We start from the raw sequence: 20,747 nt of genomic DNA, 5'->3' as shown, positions 1-20,747 counted from the left end.
TTAGGCTGGCAATATTGTGCAGCACTGTGCAGGCAACAGTGACGTTGCATGCTCTGTCTGGGGAGACCCTCAGGTGGTGCAGGCACTGAAATCGTGATTTCAGGAGGCCAACGGTCATTTCAATTCGAGCCCTGGTTTTGGCATGGGCATGGTTGTAAGCTTGCTGTTTGGGGGTCTGTAAGGGGAGTCATCAGAAATGTCTCACAGGCATAACCTTTGTCCCCCAGCAGCACACCAGAGAACTCACCTGTGAATATAAAACATAATTCTTACAAGTACTGTACTCTTGATGTTCAAGGTGCTTAAAAAAATGGGATGGCTTACCTAGAGAGAGTCTCTGGTAAATTCTACTGGCCCGAAAGATTCTGGAGTCATGGACTGAGCCTGGCCACTTTGCCTCTAAATTTGTGATAAGGCAGTCAGCATCACAGATCATCTGTAAAAATATATAGCCTATTAAGGTCATTTAATGCACAGAATAATTATGTAGCTGACAGTAACCATAACTCATTCTTACCTGAACATTGACACTGTGGAAGGATTTCCTAGTCACATAATCTCCCTCATGTGCCCCTGAGGGGCGTTGGATACGAATATGGGTGCAATCCACTGTACCAATTACATTAGGAAAAGCTGTAACACAAAATAACGAGTGTCATTCTGTGACTGTGCTAATGTAACATTTTGTAGTAATCTGTTATTATTCGTGTTACCTGCAATCTTGTAGAACTCCTCCTTGATGTGGATGAATCTTCTGTGGCCAGGGAAGGTGATAAATATGTGCAAAAGAGATTTCAATGCCAGACTTACATTTCTTATTGTGCGGCAAATAGTGGCTTTATTGAGGTTTTCTGCATCACCGACAGAATACAGAAACTTGCCACTTGCAAAGAATCGCAGTGCTACGCAGACCATCTGTGGGACAGTGAGAGCATGGCTCCGTGCTGTCCTGTGCTGTATGTTTGGACCCAGCAGCTTACACAAATATCTGATGCCATCACTTGAGAATCTGTACCTCTCAGTCAGATAGATATTCGTCTGAAAAGGCCAATGGGTCTGCCCTATCTCGGAAGACTCTGATATTTTTTATCATTCAACAGTACATTTCTACTCTATACTTGCATATAGTCTACATTCTATTTCTCATATTGTATAGTATAGTTCTTTTGCACTGTGTTGGCATTTATTGTGGACAGCAAAGTAATAATTGCTCAGGAAAATCTGCTTTCCTCACTGGGTGTATGACAATAAAAGCTTTAAATCTCGAATAATAGGCTATATTCATCAAACCTCTGACAGTGAAATGAACAGCAGTTTTCAATAATAACTAAAATAAGACTACGCATAATTAGATGAATGACTTTTTTTAAATAATCATAATACCCCTCTTGTTCCCCTCAAGTTCAAATAGCTGTGTTACCATGACGACAACACAACGAAAGTTCAAAACAACACGCGGTCACGTCTATAAATAAATTATGAGATAAGGATTTTAACTTGAGTATATGAATTCGTTCATTAGTTCCACTGCACAAAATTCAATGTGGACTTTATATGGCTATGGGTGGGACGTTCAGTTTCTGAAATGGAGATGATATGCCCTCTAGTGTCAATGATAAAGAACAACAGCCCAGTTGAACTTATAGAGCAGCGCCATCTAGAGGCGGAAACAGCATGTCTGAAAGAATTAAGAATACGTTTTAAACTCGAATGCTTTTTGTAAAATCTGTCCTTCAAACTAAAATTCTAGTTCAGTCAAGAAGACACAAGATTTCCACATTACTATTCCATTGTTTAAAAAAGCACAGACCCAAGAGACGTCTTCTGACCTGTTGTTTTACAATATATAGAGTGAGGATGGACCAAATAAAGTGGCAAAATCTCGTTCTAGCTACTTAACATTGAGACAGGCGTGACTTTTGTGAATTCTGTTCTCCAAACTAAAATTCCAGCATTAAGCTGGAATTACATTCAATAGCTCTTATTATAATGTAAACACGTGAACACAATTCATTAAACCACACTGGCACACTTAAGACAATGGTCAACATTAACTCGAAGTTTTAATTTAAGTAAAAACTTCAGCTGTTTTCTGTTTTATCAGTTTGGGGCAAGTTGTCCTATGAAATATTATCTGTATAACTGCTTGTAATACATTTTAAAAACAGATATGCTGTGAAAGATTTAGATATTCTCAATGAACAGCAAGTTCTTATTCTTGCATCAATTTACCCCATTTGGTTGACAATGTGCCCCATTATAACATTTTAGTGTTGCTTTTTTTGTAGCCAGTTTTGCTTAACTGTCACCCCCCTTTTTGAGAATACACATAAAAATGCACAATCCAAACTTAAAGGGCTGTAATTCAAGAAAGCTTTGGAATATATACCAAAGTTTGGTCTCGTTTTAAAGAAGACATTCTGCAGATTATTGCTGATGTGAAAGCATGAATATGAAAGTATGAAAAAGTTTTGGAAGTTTGAATTTACTGTAAATGAAAAATACTGTACAAAATATTTTTTATTTCATATAAAATATATATTTTACAAACAATTTTTTATAAAACCAAAGCCATATGTCTAACCAAGTTGTGTTCCAAATTTGAAGTTGATATCACAGAAATTGAAGTTCCCATGAGATTTTGTTTAGGCGCTGTACCAAAAATAGCCACCGGGTGTCATTCAAATTCCATTGTTTTTTTTAAATGCATTTTCCTGTACATTTCTGTCCAAATATCATTTCCATCACAAAACAGTCACCAAATATGGACCCTTGATACTCAGACCTTTCCGACAATATGTGTTTTGTCAAGATTGGAAAAGATTTTGATTATAAAGTAGTTAAAATAATTGTTGTAATATGAAACATGAAACTGCCCACTAGGGGAGGAGCCCTAGAATAATTTAGAGTAACGTTTCCATGGTAACCCAATGTCCGATTTCAAAACGGGTTCCACAGGATGAATTTTGAGTTTGTAAGCTTTCAAATGATACCTAATTACTTAAATGAAAAAAAGGCGATCAAAAAAAAAAAAGAGCACCAGGCGTCTCACCTGTGTGACGGTGACAGTTAAGGGGTTTAAGGGATAGTTCACCCAAAAATGAACATTCTGGGCCCTATCTTGCACCCAGCGCAATTGACTTTGTACACCGACGCATGTGTCATTCCTATTTTGCACCCGCGCAAAGCGCGCTTTTCCCTCCACAGAAGCACGTCGCTAAACTAGTGAATGCACTTGCGCTCCCTGGGCGGTTCAGCGCAAAAAAGGAGGCGTGTTCCGGCGCAAACAATCCCTGGTGCTATTTTGCTGTTTCATTAAACAATTGCGCCACTGACCAGAAAAAACCTAGTCTAAAGTCAGTGGCGCGGTGCGCGTTGTTCATTATGCTATTTTAAGGGCGCATGCTTGACCATAATGTATAGCGTGCACAACGCGCATACACTTTGCTCATGTAATCTACACAGATGCAAGTTATTTTTGCAAATCATAAATTGTTACACTAAAAAAATATTAACACATGAGATATCTTCATCTTCATCCGTCATATGACGGAAATCATTGTGGTGTGCCACGAAGATGTGAAAAAATAGGCATAAATCTAGCTTACAAATGATTCAGGCTAATTGTAATAATTAAGGATAAGACCTGTTTGCCCAATAGTGGCAAGACATATATGTATTTAAGGACATCTGACAAATTGGTTTGTCCGTCAAGAACCAGGAACAAAAATCGACTGAAAAACTGAAAAAACTGAAAGACTGAAAAAAAAAAGACTGTGAAATCACCTTTACCATAATGTACAACATTACAACTTCACTTCTCTGTCTTTCACTGCTCTTAAAAGAACATCAGTCTCCTCGGCTGTGAACCGCTCCTGGCGTGCGCCTGGTAAATACGCCATAATAATAGCAATCCATAATGGAACTTGCGCACCTGCTTTTAAAGGGAATGTTGGATGACGCTCGGATTGGTTTATTCACGTTACGCCCAAACCACACCTATGAATAATGAAGCTACTTCAGACCAACCCATTTTAGATTTGCGCCGGGCGCAAGAGCCATTTATCCCGCCGGGAAAATAGCAACAGCGCCGAGACCCGCCCACAAAGTTACTTGCGGTTCGCGCTTTGACACTTGCGTTTCAGATCGTTAAAATAGGGCCCTCAGTCATCATTTACTCACCCTCAAGTTATTCCAATCCTGTATGAATTTCTTTCTTCTCCTGAACACAAAATAAGATATTTTGAAGAATATGGGTAACCAAACAGTTGACTATCTCTTTAAGTGAAATTAAAAAACACATAGGCCTAATGATCAATATGAACAATCAAAAACAGTGGTTATACGCATAGTTTCCCTATATGGAGACAGTAAATTTAAACAAAATCTTTTTAAAAACTTTATTAACTTCGCTCTTTGGAATGTTGTTGTCTTTGAGAAATCCATAAATCTGAAAATTGAATTAGTTGATGCAGAAGCGACATAAGTCTTCAGTCTTTTTTTCTGTTCATCACAGAACTGTGAATATGAAAGAGCCACCAGACAGATTTGACTTCATAACATCTAAACTTCAAGTGAAATTGAGTTTTTTTCTTTTCTTCTGAGTCTGTGATGAAAAGCCAGTTGAGTGTCACCTCAGTTCCTCAGGACACAAAAACAACTATTACAATTAGGAAAAATACCATTTCATTTTAAATAGCATTAAAAAAGTGAGCTGTTACACTGACAGTTAGATTTCTCCTTACAATTTAAAGTAGTTAACACTTTTATTACTATCTAAATCTTTCATTAAATATAATTCTCAGTGCAAAATGACATACGTTGATTCATTTGAGTGGGAGAAAAAGTTTCTGGCACCTCCTTCAAGCTGCTGAAAATGAACTGCATTTCTGCATTGTGTGTGAGATAGACCAAGATGCCTTTGTCAGCACTTGCCTATTCTCATCTTTCTTGTCCTGCCAATGCTTAAAAGCACGAATCAGTTTGTGCCTTTCGCGTCCTTCAAAAATAATGAATTTCCTCAGGGAGATGCTTCTACATTAGCGCTCTTAGATGCTTCATTTGCTTTGTCTCCGCTTCCATTCCCAGACGTTCCCAGAGTGAGCGTCTCCTGATCAGTCTAGAAGACACTATTTTCACAGATGGTCCGCAGACATTGTGATGTCATTCTGAAATATGATGTCACTCGATACCATGGCAACACAACACAAGTTTACAGACATGTCATATGGGCGGCTGAAAGAAATAATGATTTCCACATTAATATTCCATTGTTTAAAAAAGCACAGACCCAGGAGATGTCTACTGACCTGTTGTTTTACAATATATAGAGTGAGGATGGACCAAATAAAGTGGTAAAATCTCTTTCTAGCTACTTAACATTGAGATAGGCGTCATGCGAACGTCCTGTTGAGATTGCTGCAGTGATGATGTATTTTAAGGCCAAACCTAGAAGTTCCCACGACAACAAACTCAATAGGATTTTTCCATTGGCTTTTGAATTATTGTAGAAAATAAGCTCTGAGACCAACTAAAGTTTATGATTCTTACATAAACATTGTTCATCATGATTATATTCACAAATGAACACAATTTTGATGGAGGTTGAAGCCTCTGGGGTTCTTCATTTATGGGTCACACTCAGGACCTTTCGGATCAAAAATGACCCGGAGGGCGGGATTAAGATAAAAAAGATTTGAGTAAAATCAATGAAATATATTTTTGTTCAATAATATTTTTTCTTTTCTTTTTTGGGGTTTTGAGATAATTTTATGATTTATAATTAATATTTATGCAATAATTATGACTCATTTTTCCCATTGAATATATATATATATATATATTTTTTTTATTAAAGCTGTATTTAATTTTAGAGTCAAGCCTAGGCCTCATGAAAGCAATTTTTTAAATGAGATCGGTGCCATCTGGTGGACACATTGAGCAATTTTTAAATTTTTACCACTAGAGTGGATCTTGTATTTTATAATAATAATAAAAAAAATTTAGCTTCATCGGAATGGTGACTTTATTGATACTTGGTATATGAACACCCCAAAAAATTGGGGACAGGATTTGAAAAGTCTAAGTGGTCGTAAAAAAAAAGTCACACTCAGGACCTTCGGGTCAAAAATGACCCCCATTGGAAATTAATGGGGAATTAGTTTTTTTGTGCATACAATCTACAAATCAGCCAGGATGCAGAAAAAAGGACTCAACAGTGAAGGGGTGAATCTGTAAAACATCAAGAGTGCAAAACAGACAAAAAAACTCACACACACACACACACACTTATACACACAAAAACACACGCACACACAAATTAACGCGTGCCATTCCAAAAGGTAATTGTATTTTTTTGTGTGTGTGTGTTTTTGTGTCTGTTTTGCACTCTTGATGTTTTAGAGATTCACCCCTTCACTGTTGAGTCCTTTTTTTCTGCATCCTGGCTGATTTGTAGATTGTATGCACAAATTTTTTTTTTTTTGCCAATTTCCCATTCATTTCCTATGGGGGTCATTTTTGACCCGAAGGTCCTGAGTGTGACTATTTTTTTAGACTTTTCAAATCCTGTCCCCAATTTAAAAAAAAAAAATTATTTAAAAAAATTTGGGTCAGAAATGACCGAAGAGCCCCGGAGGGTTAATGGACCCCCTTGATTTACATAGTAGGGGGAAAAAAATACTATGGAAGTCAATGGGTGCCGTCAACTGTCTGGTTACCGACATTCTTCAAAAACTATTCCTTTAAATGTCACCACCACTAAGCTTGACAACTCTTTCAGACTTAATTTAAAAACATTTCCCCTGAAATGTATGAAATTTATAGAATAGTTTGCAAGAGCACGTCAACCGACAACATGCCATGCCAACAATTAGCCATTTTTTACAAGCGGCAATTTTACGGCATAGAATAAAACGTGGCAACATCTTGAGCTTGTGTTGACCGCAGACCTTATTTCAAGCATTTAACCGAAAACCCATTAAAAAGAAACATTAGTTGTGCCCGAAATCGCGTACTGTCTGACTGAGTAGGTACTACATTTCAATTTACTTGACCATTAAAAAAGTTGTAATGTTCTATATAGTATCAATGTGGGTAGTATGAATGAAATTCGGATGTTACATCCGCCATATTGTCACTGTCACGTGACCTAGCAACAGTTGCGTTGCTTCACTTCCATTCATAAATCCTCTCCCGTGGCCTCATGGGATAGTAAAGTGTACATTGAATGCACATTTTAGAATCTCGTCGGAAGTAGTATGCATCGGAAGACTTCAGACATACTGCTCTGTTGGCGTACTGATTTTCACATACTATATAGTAGAAAAGTATGCGATTTCGGACGCAACGGTTGACTTCAGGACATTCTTTGGCCTATGAAAACACGTCATCCCTGCAGCATGTATTATTATGTATTTAAACATTGACCCCTGACCTGTGTCTGTGAACAGTTTGTGCTCAAGAGCAAATGACTGTCTGTCTAAGGGCAGGAATCCATGTGTGAAAAGGCAACAAAAACACATTTAAAGGCACCATTGGAATGAAGTGTGAGTTACCAACTGAACACATCTCCAAACATAAACGAGCACAATAAACACTGAAAACCCAGTTGTGTACAGCTCTGAAAAAGGGGTTTGTAGAAAAAAGATATCCAACTGTGTGAGAGGATACATAGTTTTGTCTTGGTCTCATCACCAGCAACAAATGTACAAACAAGTAGACAATCATCGTCTGGCTGTACAATCTATACAAGGCGCCCTCTAGAGGCCAGTCCCTCGTCCTGCGGCCAGTCCTGAGAATAACGCTCAGTCTCGACCTTGAGTAACGTCGCAACGACGTTCTAAAAACGTTCCTCAAACATTGTCCGGCAAATGTTTCCTGGGTTCGTCCAGCATTCCTCATGCCTCTGTGTAAGATTTCTGTGCACTAAGTTTTTCTTTCTTTAGTTTGACTCCGTCCACCAGCTCAAAGTTGTAGCTCTCCAGAGCGGAGAGGTTCCTGTTTGTCGTGTGAGCGCAGGCGCAGTAGAACAGCACCCCGCACACGGCGCCCAGCAGGACTCCCACGGCGCTCATCACGATGATGGTGATCAAGATGGGGTCTAAACTCTTCAGCATGGAGCCGCGTCCAAAACTCCACAGGGTGTTGTCAGACCCCTCACAGTTCTCTATAGGGAGAGACAGACAGAGACAGACCAAAGCAGAAAGATTGTGAGAGTCTGAGCAAAACCTGCCTAGTAAACAAGCTCAAATATATTATATAAGAGATCATTTACAGTCAGCTGGTCATTGTGACAAAATAATGGTGATTCAGGACCATCAAGTAGGACTGGAATTATATAGTTTAGCAATCATTATACCAAAATATTTGATTGCAGAATGCCAGGGCGATTTCAAAACTGCCAAAGAATTTTACACTTTATTTTAATTGTTACATTGTACATATTAATTAACTACATGTACTTACTATAGTTACGGTTAGGGTTTGGGTTACTTGTAATTATCCATAATTTGCTGTTGTTACTACAGTATAGTAAGTACATGTAGTAACATGTTACTAAAGCCCTATTCGAGGGCACAGAGGTCCTGTGATAATATTAGTCCCGTGCGAATTGGCATCTCTGTGATTTGGCCAGGATTTGGAGGGTCGTATATAATTTCTGCAAAGTTTTTGTTTCTTGTGCGCATTTTTATCCATATTTCACGAAGAATGGAGGCTGCATTCATTCAATTGATGCTGCTGGTCTGTGCTCAGTTCAGTTTTTAATTGTAACGTCTGTTCTCTAACTGAACTAAATGATTTTTATTACTATAAAAAATCTAAACGACGTGGGAAAGCGATGTAACTGGTGTAACACCGACTATCGCAACAATATAGCAGCACGCTGTAAGCAACTGTTGTTTAAGATATATCATACAGCTATATCTATAACGAAAAAACATTTACAAGTCTTGACATCATATCCGGGAGATAAGTCAGTAAATATGAGTAAAATCACAGGCTTTGCTTATCCTGTGCGAATGCGTCACGCGAAATTCAGATGTGGGGAGGTAATTTGTAAATCACACGAGGTCCCCAGATAATACTAATCCCGTGCGAATAGGGTTTATGTCACCTTAAAATTAAGTGTAAAAAAAAAAAAATCTGGATTTATTATTATTTATTTGTTTCCAGCTAAAATATGTAAGCATCCTTGAAACAAGATCATGTCATTGAGAAGCTATATATAAACCTGTTTTCAGAGAATATATCTTGAATTATTATTTGTTTTATGCTATTAGCAATTAAGGTTTAAATATGTATCAGTAAAACATATCTTAATCATATCTTAAACAACTTTGTTTGTCAAGTACATCTCAACATATTTTTAATCGAAAATAAGACAAAAGTACTGATTTAGAAAATATTTTTTGCAATGTAGAAAGCCATGTAATGAAAAATTAAAATCATGAAATTGGGTTTTATTATTTATAATGCATTATCAAATAAAATGTGGATCTTACCGATCTCATCAATGTCATCTTCATCACCTTCTGTATTCTCTGGGTCTGAAACACAAACACACTCAGTCAAGGAGATGAATTCTCATTCAGAATCCTCAGAGATATTTTTAACATACAGTATAAATGTTAAAAAGATGTGATTCATCTCGGAAGTGATCGGTTTGTTTAAGGGTAAGAACGCTTAACCCCTAAATGCATACCTCGGGTCTTTAGCGACCCGGGACATCATTCACTACCCTCCTCCTCATTCATTTTTTAAAGTTAGACATCAACCTTCTTAGTATTCCTCAATCAATCCATTATAAACAATATAACAAGAAAAAAAAATTATAATTGAATGCCTGTTTTTCCACTAGCTTTTTGTCAAAATTGTATAGGGTCGCTAACGACCCGAGGTGTGTAAGATTGTACGTATATTTTTTTCTGCACAATAATAAATGAATCTATAATGACGAAATAAGTGCAATTCACCTTTATTTAATGTCTGATATATGCAATCATGAAGTGACATTTCACTCATATTTACCTCAGACAGAAAACGAAACAATAAGTATAATATGCAAAACTTGAAATGACTCAGTGATTTACTGCAGAGCAAGTACTGAACACATTTAAATGTTAGTGTCACTGTCACTTGATGATGGATCTGGTCAAGAAGCTGTCAGCGAGCAAAATATTTATTTTGAAGACGTTGAAAATGAGTTTTGAGAATATGCGTGAGATCGCGAATATGAGCCAGATGCAGAATGTCCTGGGAAATGAGCTCTGACGAGGACAGTGATGATGGTATAAAACCCTTCCAAGATCCAAAAGGTAACAAAATATGTTTTATTTTATTCTTCTGTAATTGTTACTCTTATATCAGGAGTTTTATATATTATCGCGACAGGTAGAGATCTATCCATGTAAGATATAGATCCGGGTCGCTAAAGACCTGAATATGTAAGAATGTTTGGTTGAAACAGTCATGCATTTAAGGGTTAATTATACTTTTTTGTAAAATTCCAATGAAAAAAATGAATACATCTGGACTAAAGCCTGGAACACACCAAGCCGACAGGCAGTTTTCGCGCGTTGGCCAACTAAGTTTTCTCGGCTGACGTTGGTCCTCGTCGGCTATTTTTCAGGCGTCGGCGCTTGTCGGTCAGTCGGGCCATCTGATCGTTATGATTGGATGTTCTGCTAGCGAACCAGTGCACGAGAAAAACAAACAAACAGAAGTGACCGTCTGTGGTGAGCGAGATTATGAGGTGCTTTGTTTATATAGGGTATACAGGGTAGCTCTTCCGGTTTCCTGCTTTGAATAACGAAAACAGACTACTGCCACCAGCTGGTACAGAAAGCTATTTACTCTTACGCAGGCGCAGAACGGACGTGCTACTTGGCCGTCGTATGTCGAGCGTCGGCTTGGTGTGTCAGGGCAACTTTGGACCCAGACGCTGCCGATGTGAACCAACTCTGCAGTTTGCTTTCGTCGCTACTAGTTGGTTGGCGTCGGTTTCCTTTCTTTGAAGAGATAGTTCACTCAAAAGGGGTTTACTCACCCTCATGCCATTACAAACCTGTATAACTTTCTTTCCTCTGTGGAACATAAAAGAATATATTGGTAGACAAACAGGTTTGGTTCCCATTAAATGTACAAAAATACAATGAAAGACAGTGGGAACCCAAACTGTTTGGTTACAAATATTCTTTAAATGTTCTTCTTTTTTGTTCCGCACAAGAAAGAAATGTATACAGGTTTGGAAGACCATGAAGATGAGTAGATGATGGCCTATCTTTAATGTTGCTAAAAAGTGGGTGATCAGGCTGAAGGCAAAAGGGAAGGACTTGAACATAAGAGGCGTGGCTTAACATACCCTTGCACTCCTCGGGATTCACTTCAGCCAGTATCTTTATATCATCCAGTGAGATGAAACCAGATTCTGTAAGATCTACTTGGGCCTCGATGATTACCTACCACGCAAACATAAGAAGAATGTTAGTATTATGTTGTAATAATGATGTTTTCGCCTTACAAAGTGGGCATCGGTACCTGATAAGGTGTGTCGGCACTGGGAATCACAACTCTTCCTTCCCTCCATCTGCTTTTCAACTGGCCGCTCACAGAGCGGATCAGAAGCTCCTCCTCCTCCTCCTCCTCTTCTCGCTCTATCTTCTGTATGATGTTCAGAGTTCCCGTGTGTTTCTCCGTGAAGTGGTACCAGAAAGACATGCACAGGTCTGAATCTGGGGCTGTGACTGGCAAACTGGCTAGCCTTGCTACCCTTCCTTTTCTCTCCAGCTCTTCATCTGTTTCCATATTGGCCTTTCTTTCAATCTCAATCTGTGCATTTCTGTTAGAAGCTGCGTAAATGAAGTTGTGAGGCATTCCTGAAACAGAGGAGAGTAGTATAACTGATTATTCAATTACTCCTTATTCCTGCAATTGCAACAAATAAGCATTTTATCAAAATGTTTTGCATCTAAGAAATGAATAATCTAAATTTAAGCCATCTCTTACCTGTGTGGTCCAGTTTAGGCAGTTTGTGATCAGCGTGTTTGCTGTTGTTGTTTATGTGCCATTCGACTCCTTCGCCACCGTCTTGACTCCACCCACAGAAGGAGGGGTTATCAGCCCAGCCAAAGTCACAGGCAAACCAGATGTACGCTAAACAGGAACACAAAAAACACTGAATCAACCTTAAAGTCCTTCGTACTGATATTGCTTTCCACTCTACCCACATTAAGCTGTTTTGGTAATTTAGTCAAAACAGTACGGTACTGAACACCCACTGTGCTTTTTGGACTGGCAGTATCTTATTAGTCAAAGCTTCGGGCTGGTATTCAAAGGTTATCATAAACCCCAGCGGGGAGTGAAGTGGCAATAGTTCCTTTAGTAAAATCTGCTAAATCACCAAAAAACTGCAGTGCCTGCATCTAGATATAAAATTCTTCCAAGACTATGACTGCAGTAAATCTCAAGATCTTGAATAGAAAGGTCGTTTTTAGGAACCATGAAATTTTCACATCCAATGTTTTCTGTGGTGTTGATGTTTTAAATGTTTTATGTTGGGTACCTTAATAATTGAGAAGCAAAATTTTGAAACTTGTTTTAAGAGGATATATCTTGAATTAAGTATTGAATAACACACACACACACACACACACACACACACACACACACACACACACACACACACACACACACACACACACACACACACACACACACACACACACACACACACACACACACACACACACACACACACACACACACACACACACACACACACACACACACACACACACACACACACACACAGGTTTGTTTTGCCATCCAAGTGAGGACATTCCATAGGCGTAATGGTTTTTATACTGTACATTCTATCCACCTACACTATCCCTACCCATCACAGGAAACATTCTGCATTTTTCATTTTTAATAAAACATTGTTTAGTATGTTTTTAAAGCTATTTTATGAAATGTCCTCATATTTCAGTTTACGTCGTAATACCAGTGTAATACTCATGTCATTATACAAATTTGTGTCCTCATAAATCACAAAAACAAACAAACACACACACACACACACACACACACACACACACACACACACACACACACACACACACACACACACACACACACACACACACACACACACACACACACACACACACACACACACACACACACACACACACACACACACACACACACACACACACACACACACACACACACACACACACACACACACACAATAAAGATCTGTGAGTTTGGTAATCAAATACATAATTCAAGATATTGAGCAAGATAACATTTTGCTTTGCTATACACACATGTATCTATATATATAGATACATGTATGTGTGTGTATTCAAATACACATATTAATTATACACAGTGCACACACATATATTATGTAAACAGAAACTTTTATTTTGGATGCGATTAATCATTTGACAGCTCTAATAATAATAATAATAATAATAATAATAATAATATATTTTTAGAACTGTCAAATAGTTATAAATTTGTGCTTAAAATCAGAAGTTCAACAGCTGCAGATTATTTCATGTAATTCTGCAGCACAACACTTGAGGGCAGTAGAGATTTTGTTGTGTGCTCAACATGGAAAACCCCAAAGATTATGTTCCGATATCCTTCAAAATTGGGTCTACAACAACCATCAGTTAATAATTATGCTAAATACACATAGATTACATTAACTTGAGAATTTTCTCACCAGGTACTGCTTCCATGTCCAGAAATGGCTCTGCTACTGCAGTTTCTATGGTAAAAAAATTGCAGAAAGTGCTATCAAAGTCGAAGCTAAAGAGTTAATGAAACACAGACTGGTTTAATTCCATTTCTAAATTCTGTGTGTTAGTAGTTGTTTCATGTTAAGTCTCTTGGTCTCTGTTGTGCGGAAATCCTTTATATGTAGATGGTTTGTGTGAGTGTTTTATGCAAATAACTAACTTCAAACACTTAGTCGCTAAATACTCCAAATTCATTAACATTAGAACGAGGTTAAGAACAAATCATGTGCGTATACACATGTTCTGAATTAGCTGGAATTTTTGTGTGAGAAGTTCTCTGTGTGTATAAATACGATGCAGTTATTAGTGACTGAGACCTATTGTCTTTGTGTGTGTTTAAGACGATAAACACGTATTTGTGTGTTTGAGTAATCTGATATGTCACAGTATGTCTTTGTTTTTGTGTAAACTACAGCATGCTACTGTTTTGCTAAGCGTATGTAACCTTCTGGGTCGTAGTTAGTGTGCGTTTCACTGTGTGGGTGTTTGTGTTTGTAACCTTTTGGGTCATAGTCTGTCTCTGTGTGGATGTTTGCGTATGTGAGGTTTTGCTGTCCTTGTGGAGAACTAAATATCCCACAGTGATAGTAAAACCTGAAATTACCAACATTATTGGGACCTCCCAACAGTCCCTGTTATGAAAACAGCATAATAAAGAAAGTAAATAATGTCTTGATTAAAATCTAAAAATACCATAGGGTTTCTCTAAGGAGCTGGGGTAGTGTTATGGTTTAGCCAACACAATTAGCTCAATATAAAAATGATAGATGTTAATGATATAAAAACATATGAGTGTAAAGTAGGTGTATCGAACCTGTTGTGTCGTAGTCTGTCACTGCTTCACTATGGCAGTTGCCGTCATCATCGCAGCTCTCCGCTGTCGGTGGAATAATGGTGGTTGTTGGAATATTCCCTAGAGCGCTGGTGACAGTAGCTACTGTAGTTTCCATGGTGGTGGTGAGAGGAAGAGGTGTTGTGGGCTCTGAAAAGTTTAGACAAGCTATTTATTTTAGGCGAATGAAGCTTTCACAAATTATACATCAATTAAAAGTCTTCTTAATGTGGATTAGAGAGCCTGAGAACTGGATTGCTCTGAGCTCTGTGACTGGTTGGTTTGGCTGTCACTCACCTTGCAGGTCGCACCCTAAAATTTCCAGCCTTAATCCTATGCCGTCAGGAGAGCCACGCTCAGGGTAGACACGCAGGAAACGCATCAGCGCTGGATCAAATGTACGCACTTCTGGTGTGTCATGGTTCAGATTTCCCATAAACACCTGGATGGGTGAAAATATAATTTTTTTTAGTTTTTAGTTTTATGTCTGTCCAGTTTAATGAATGAAAGAAAAAGTAAAATGACATTTTTGTGCTCTAAAGGGAAGTTCACACCAAGGATGACCATTGTTATAGTTATAGTCATTAGTGTGAACGGCTCTCAACTATAACAATAACATTATAATTTATAACAATTTAATAAATATATAAATCATTCTAAGTTTATGAGAATAGGAAAATCCACACCCAACTTTAACAATAATGACACAGAGCTAGGGCTGTAACGATTTGACCAAAAATAAAAACCTCGATTAATTGAACATTTTACCTCGATTACGATTAATGAACAATTATTTTTATTTTTTTATTTTTTATTTTTGCTTTCCATTTTTTGCCCTCCTAAGGTTTTTGAGTAAGTTCCTGATAAGGTTTTTACTGTAAATATTTTCTACTATTAAAAGGTGTGATTTTTTTTCTAATGAAAAAGTGAATTTCTTAATGATTTTAAAATACTTGAAGGAAACGCTTCACTTTCAGCAGTTATTGTCTATGGGCCAGATTTCTGCTTGTTGTACATCAGATACAGATAAATTAGCACAGCTGGCCTACATTACATGTATTTGAAAGCATTAATGAGAGAGTGATTGTGTGTGTGAATTACTCATACCGTCTCTATTCATTATGAAGCTGTGGTTTGTACTTACTTCAAAGGTATTAAAATATATGCCTATAACTGTTGAGTTTCTAAGCTTCTTTAGTGACTTTACTTTAGTCACAGGACCGAGTTGACACTGCATTTCTGCGCTGCTTTCTGCGCGTGATCTTCACGTGATGTGCGAGCTTCTGTCTGAGTGTTCATTTGTCACAATATATCAGGCATTAGTTCGACATAATACACATCTGATGGTCTAAAATCGCTTTAATGTTCAAACTGGCAGGCCCTAAAACAAATACAAATGACAAAGCTTTGTGAGGACGCAGGTGAAAGAGGTCTGCCTTCAGGGCGCGCGCGCGCGCGTTGTCAGAGAAGCGACACGGCTCGACTCTCTGTGTCACAGAAAAAAGCTGAGCACTGAACGGATACGTTTTCCGTATTGTTGTTTTTGAATAGCGCACAATGGCTTTTAATGTTCAAAACTGGCAAGCCTTTAAAGGAGAACTCCTGGGAATTTTTAAGTTAATCTTGATTGTTATACCTTTGTGAGTACTGTTTATAGAAGAAGAAAAAACTAACCAGATTGGTGCTTGCAACACGGAGCTGTTACAGTTAATGCCCAGAGCTCCCACTCAGCTAAAACGGCAGTTATGGGGGCATATACATAAAGAGTGTCTTTGTGCCTCTTAACAGACACAAAATGCAATTAAAATGTCTGTCCAACATGAACAGGGCCCTTACATGACAATGAGATGCGTTTAGCCACTTAGCTATTTTTTTAATTCACCTAAATAGTGTTTTAGATGGCTAGCTGTAGTCTCGCGCTGAATTCCCGTGGGAACTCAGTTGTAGCCGGAAAAAGGCAAATAGTCCAGGTGGGAGGAGCGTCGTTTGTGTGTGTGTGAAGAGTGATGATCGGCTCACAAGTGAAGAAGAAATGGTTCGCGTTTGTGCCATTCCGAATTATGGCAACAGAATGCGAAAATACAAGACTTTACATTTTCATCGTCTTCCTTTTCATGACCTCGAGATTCTGCAGCTCCTCCCACCTGGACTATTTGCTTTTTTCCAAATAAAACCAATTTATTTGAAGTGTAATTTGATTTAGTTTGTATTTGTCCCTTTACATTACATGGAGAGGGCGGGGTATATGACTTATACTGCATCCAGTCACCTGAGGGGCGAACGAGATGCTTTGGCTTCACTTTTCAGGACTCGTGTGGCACACTCGGATGAGAACCGGCCTTTACACATGCCATACCTTCACTTTGCTGTTCTCCTCCTGTATGTGACTCCAGTCCGTTCCATTCGTGCTGTAAGTAACTCTGAAGCGTTTGATGAAAATAATCACGTCTCTGTATTTCCCTCCCTGGAGAATGAGACCCGTTACCATCCGCTGGGCTCCCAGATCTATCTCCAATGATTGGTTCTTCACGAGAACCTGCGGGTGAGCGACCACCCAGCCTGTTCTGCCGGTCAGCAGTCGGGCCTGTTCAGGGAGCCAGCCCCTCTCTGCCGATGGCCACACTGAGATCTGAGAGTCCGAAATCTGACCCGAAACCATCCCTAACATACTGGAGCATGGAGCGTCTGAGAGAAACAGAGAGGGAGAGAATATGAGCTACCCTCATAAAAGAAGCACCAATATTCTGAACCACAGGAAACGGACATACAGACTACTTCCTGTCTGACTCTAGCTGTCAGAAAGGGTGAGGATTTATTAAAATAAACAAAAAAGCACGCAGGTAGAAGCTTTTGATGTCAGTATTATGTGTCTGTGAATAAGGAGGGAGTTATTCTCTAATGATCACACATGGAGTGAGCAAATCTGGGGGAATTATGAGTGACTCAGTCAGTGCTGTAAACCACTGCTGGGATCTCACACTGACGTCATAGCTGAAACTCATTACTGCTGTGAGTGTGTGTGACGGGATACCTGATATTTTACAGCCATACACTTCGAAACGCATGCAGATGCCCTGTTCCCAGGACAGAGGTCGTATCCTTAGGTAACGGGTGAGGGTGGGTTTGGGCAGCCTGCCGAGTACCTCATCCGTGGGATTTTGATTTCCATGGAACACCTGAGAAAAAGAGATGACACATGTATCACTTTCCCCCCTTTTTTCTCAGCTTTTCTTAACCAATGTTCAAAGTGTTTTACACACAATATTGCCAAACCATCAATCAACAAAACAAAGAAATGTGCAAGTAATAGTAATAAAAGCAATTCAAATAAGAAAAATAAACAAAATACAAAATATATGATCATTTTTAATCTAATCAAATACAAAACAGGAAAATAAAATATGTAAATAACTATATGAAAATCTCTTATGCTCACCAAGGCTGCATTTAAAAAAAAAAACCCAAAAAACAGTAAAAACAGCAATATTATGAAATATTATTGCAACTTTAAAGACCTGTTTTTTATTTTAATATAGTTAAAAATTTAAGCTGAAAGTTCAGCATCATTACAGCAGTCTTCATCATCACATGACCCTTCAGAAATCACTCTAATATGCTGATTTGGTGCTCAAAAATCTTATCATTAACAATATTTTTGTGGGAACCGTGACATTCATTTAAATTTACATATATTTGTCATAGAAATCTTTTGTAACATTATACATGTCTTTACTTCACTTTTGATCAATGCATCCTTGCTGAATTAAAACTATTAATTTATTTGTTAAAAATAAAGCTAAAACTCACCATCTGTTTGGTTTTGTCTTTTATGGTTATCCAGTCTTCTCCGTTTGAGCTCACACTGATCTTGTATGTTTTGACGTAGTATGATTTTTTGGTTTCCTTTGATATGGCACCTTGTGTTCCTATGGCCGCCACATACCGGAGGAAACCCAAGTCCACCTGCGAGAGATAGAAAGAGATTGCAAGTTACTCTCTGGTGTATATCCTCCTGGGACCCAGAAAAAAAAGTGTTTTGAATTTAGTATTTTTTCATGTCATTACATTGTTTAGAGCAAAAATGATAATTTATTCATATGTTATGTCCTCTGTAGTTGACACCAGGACACCAGGAAAAAATAAAATGACATGAATTTGCATGTATAGGCAAAAACAATGGGATTTATTTTTAATTCACCAATCAATTTTCTGAACTATGTTATGAAATATTTAACGGAATGCATTGATATACCATTTTACTTTATGCAATATGTGGGTAAAATGGCCGTACTTGGATTTTCTCATTCAATACAATGTATCTATACACTGCATCTAATTTGCATATTAATGTGTTCTTGATGCAACATGTCATGAAAAAATAAGTGTAATAATGGGAGTAATAATTGGCAACATTTTCATAATAATATCTAATATTTCATAGGAATATTGATATGTAATTTTTTTCCCTATTCACTTGTTATGTCTCCAAATGCCTGATAAAAATGATTTAAGTCCTGTCGTCCACTACAGTGGACATTTATGAAATGAATGCCCTGTTTTGTAACAGAAAGTCATATTTTGATTAGAAACCTCATAACATTTTCCTGAGATGTTGATTTATAACAAACAATTATAATTAAAAAATATTATCACATTTCCATAAGAGTGCTAAACATTAATGTCAGCCGTTTTCAAAGACCAAGAATTTATTGTTGTCCTGATGAAACCTCCAAACATTTGGTATCTCTGCAAAACCCCGAATGTGCTCTTTACAGGACATCCAGACTGTGACATGTGACATGTATGATGCCAGAGAAATTCCCTAAAATATAACGTCCACTACAGTGGACAAAAGTCTATTCGTGGGTCCCAGTATATATATATGAAGACTTCCAATGCAAAAAGCCTCTAAAAGCCACCTCGGTCAAAAATGAGATACCGATACTGAGTGAATGCTCTCCATACATAGTATACATTCATCAAATACTTTCACTTCAAACCCGCTAAATCCCAGCCTCAGCTCATTCAGAAGTACCGGTACTTAGGTAGAAACCTATACATAGGAGCCTGACAAAAATGCTAAAGAAAAACATCAGACGGACTGCTTTTGCATCTGAAGTCTTCATATATTCAGTATACATTCAATATATATGTGTGTGTGTGTGTGTGTGTGTGTGTTGTTTTGGACTCTGTGTTGGAGCAGTTGTCATGTAACTGCTAGTTAATCACAGTCAGACATACTGCACTGATTCACTGTCAGATCGTTAGCATGATCTATGATGTGTTCATTGCATAGCAGCAGTGCAATGCAGTGTCTGGACAGAGAGGCTAAAAGCTTAACATGATTTACCAAAGTAGGACATGTTCCTGGATCAACGTCCTTGTTGCTCATTGAACAACATTCTTAAAATCCCAAACAATCAGGATTTTAGACTTAAGGCTGGGATTCCCTCTGCTTTTTTAAGGGTTTGTCTAAGGTTAAAGCTATGACAAAGTGATAGGAATGTTGTTCTAGTACCAACAAACAAATTTTGATCCAACATGTTGAGTCAGATTACACACACACACACACACACACACACACACACACACACACACACACACACACACACACACACACACACACACACACACACACACACACACACACACACACACACACACACACACACACACACACACACACACACACACACACACACACACACACACACACACACACACACACACACACACACACACACACACACACACACACACACACACACAGGGGGTGTTTTTGTTAAATGTGGGGAAATTCCATAGGCATAATGGTTTTTATACCGTACAAGCCGTATTTTCTATCCCCTTACACCGCCCCTGCCCCTAAACCCATCACAGGAAACTGCACAGTTTACTTTCTGTGAAAAAAAACTAATTCTGTATGATTTATAAGCATTTTGAAAAGTGAGGACATGGGGAACGTCCTCATATTTCACCCTCTTTTTGTAATACCTATGTCATACCCATGTCATTATACACATTTGTGTCCTGATATTTCACAAAAACATGCCCACTCACACACACACACACACACACACACACACACACACACACATTAT

The 20,747-nt window shown here is 38.1% G+C and overlaps 1 protein-coding gene across 1 annotated transcript in view; it reads right to left on the bottom strand.

Moving 5' to 3' along the window:
- Positions 1-6,484: 6,484 nt before the first annotated feature.
- The window catches only part of LOC307127556 (neuropilin-1a-like), a 34,869-nt gene continuing 20,606 nt past the window's right edge, over positions 6,485-20,747 (bottom strand). Inside the window, exons 7-17 of the mRNA XM_079818849.1 lie at positions 18,454-18,609; positions 17,678-17,822; positions 17,003-17,331; positions 14,944-15,088; positions 14,629-14,796; positions 13,739-13,783; positions 12,007-12,153; positions 11,539-11,876; positions 11,363-11,459; positions 9,504-9,548; positions 6,485-8,167 (exon numbers count right to left, since the gene is read on the bottom strand). Coding sequence (XP_079674975.1) covers positions 7,899-8,167; positions 9,504-9,548; positions 11,363-11,459; positions 11,539-11,876; positions 12,007-12,153; positions 13,739-13,783; positions 14,629-14,796; positions 14,944-15,088; positions 17,003-17,331; positions 17,678-17,822; positions 18,454-18,609 — 1,884 coding nt within the window. The 3' untranslated portion in view covers positions 6,485-7,898. The remainder of the gene's footprint in view (positions 8,168-9,503; positions 9,549-11,362; positions 11,460-11,538; positions 11,877-12,006; positions 12,154-13,738; positions 13,784-14,628; positions 14,797-14,943; positions 15,089-17,002; positions 17,332-17,677; positions 17,823-18,453; positions 18,610-20,747) is intronic.

The sequence above is a fragment of the Gobio gobio genome, assembly GCF_949357685.1.
Source record: "Gobio gobio genome assembly, chromosome: 6".
NCBI classification, from domain to species: domain Eukaryota; kingdom Metazoa; phylum Chordata; class Actinopteri; order Cypriniformes; family Gobionidae; genus Gobio; species Gobio gobio.
Note: the sequence above shows the minus strand (reverse complement) of the source record. Positions and strands in the feature narration are given on the sequence as shown.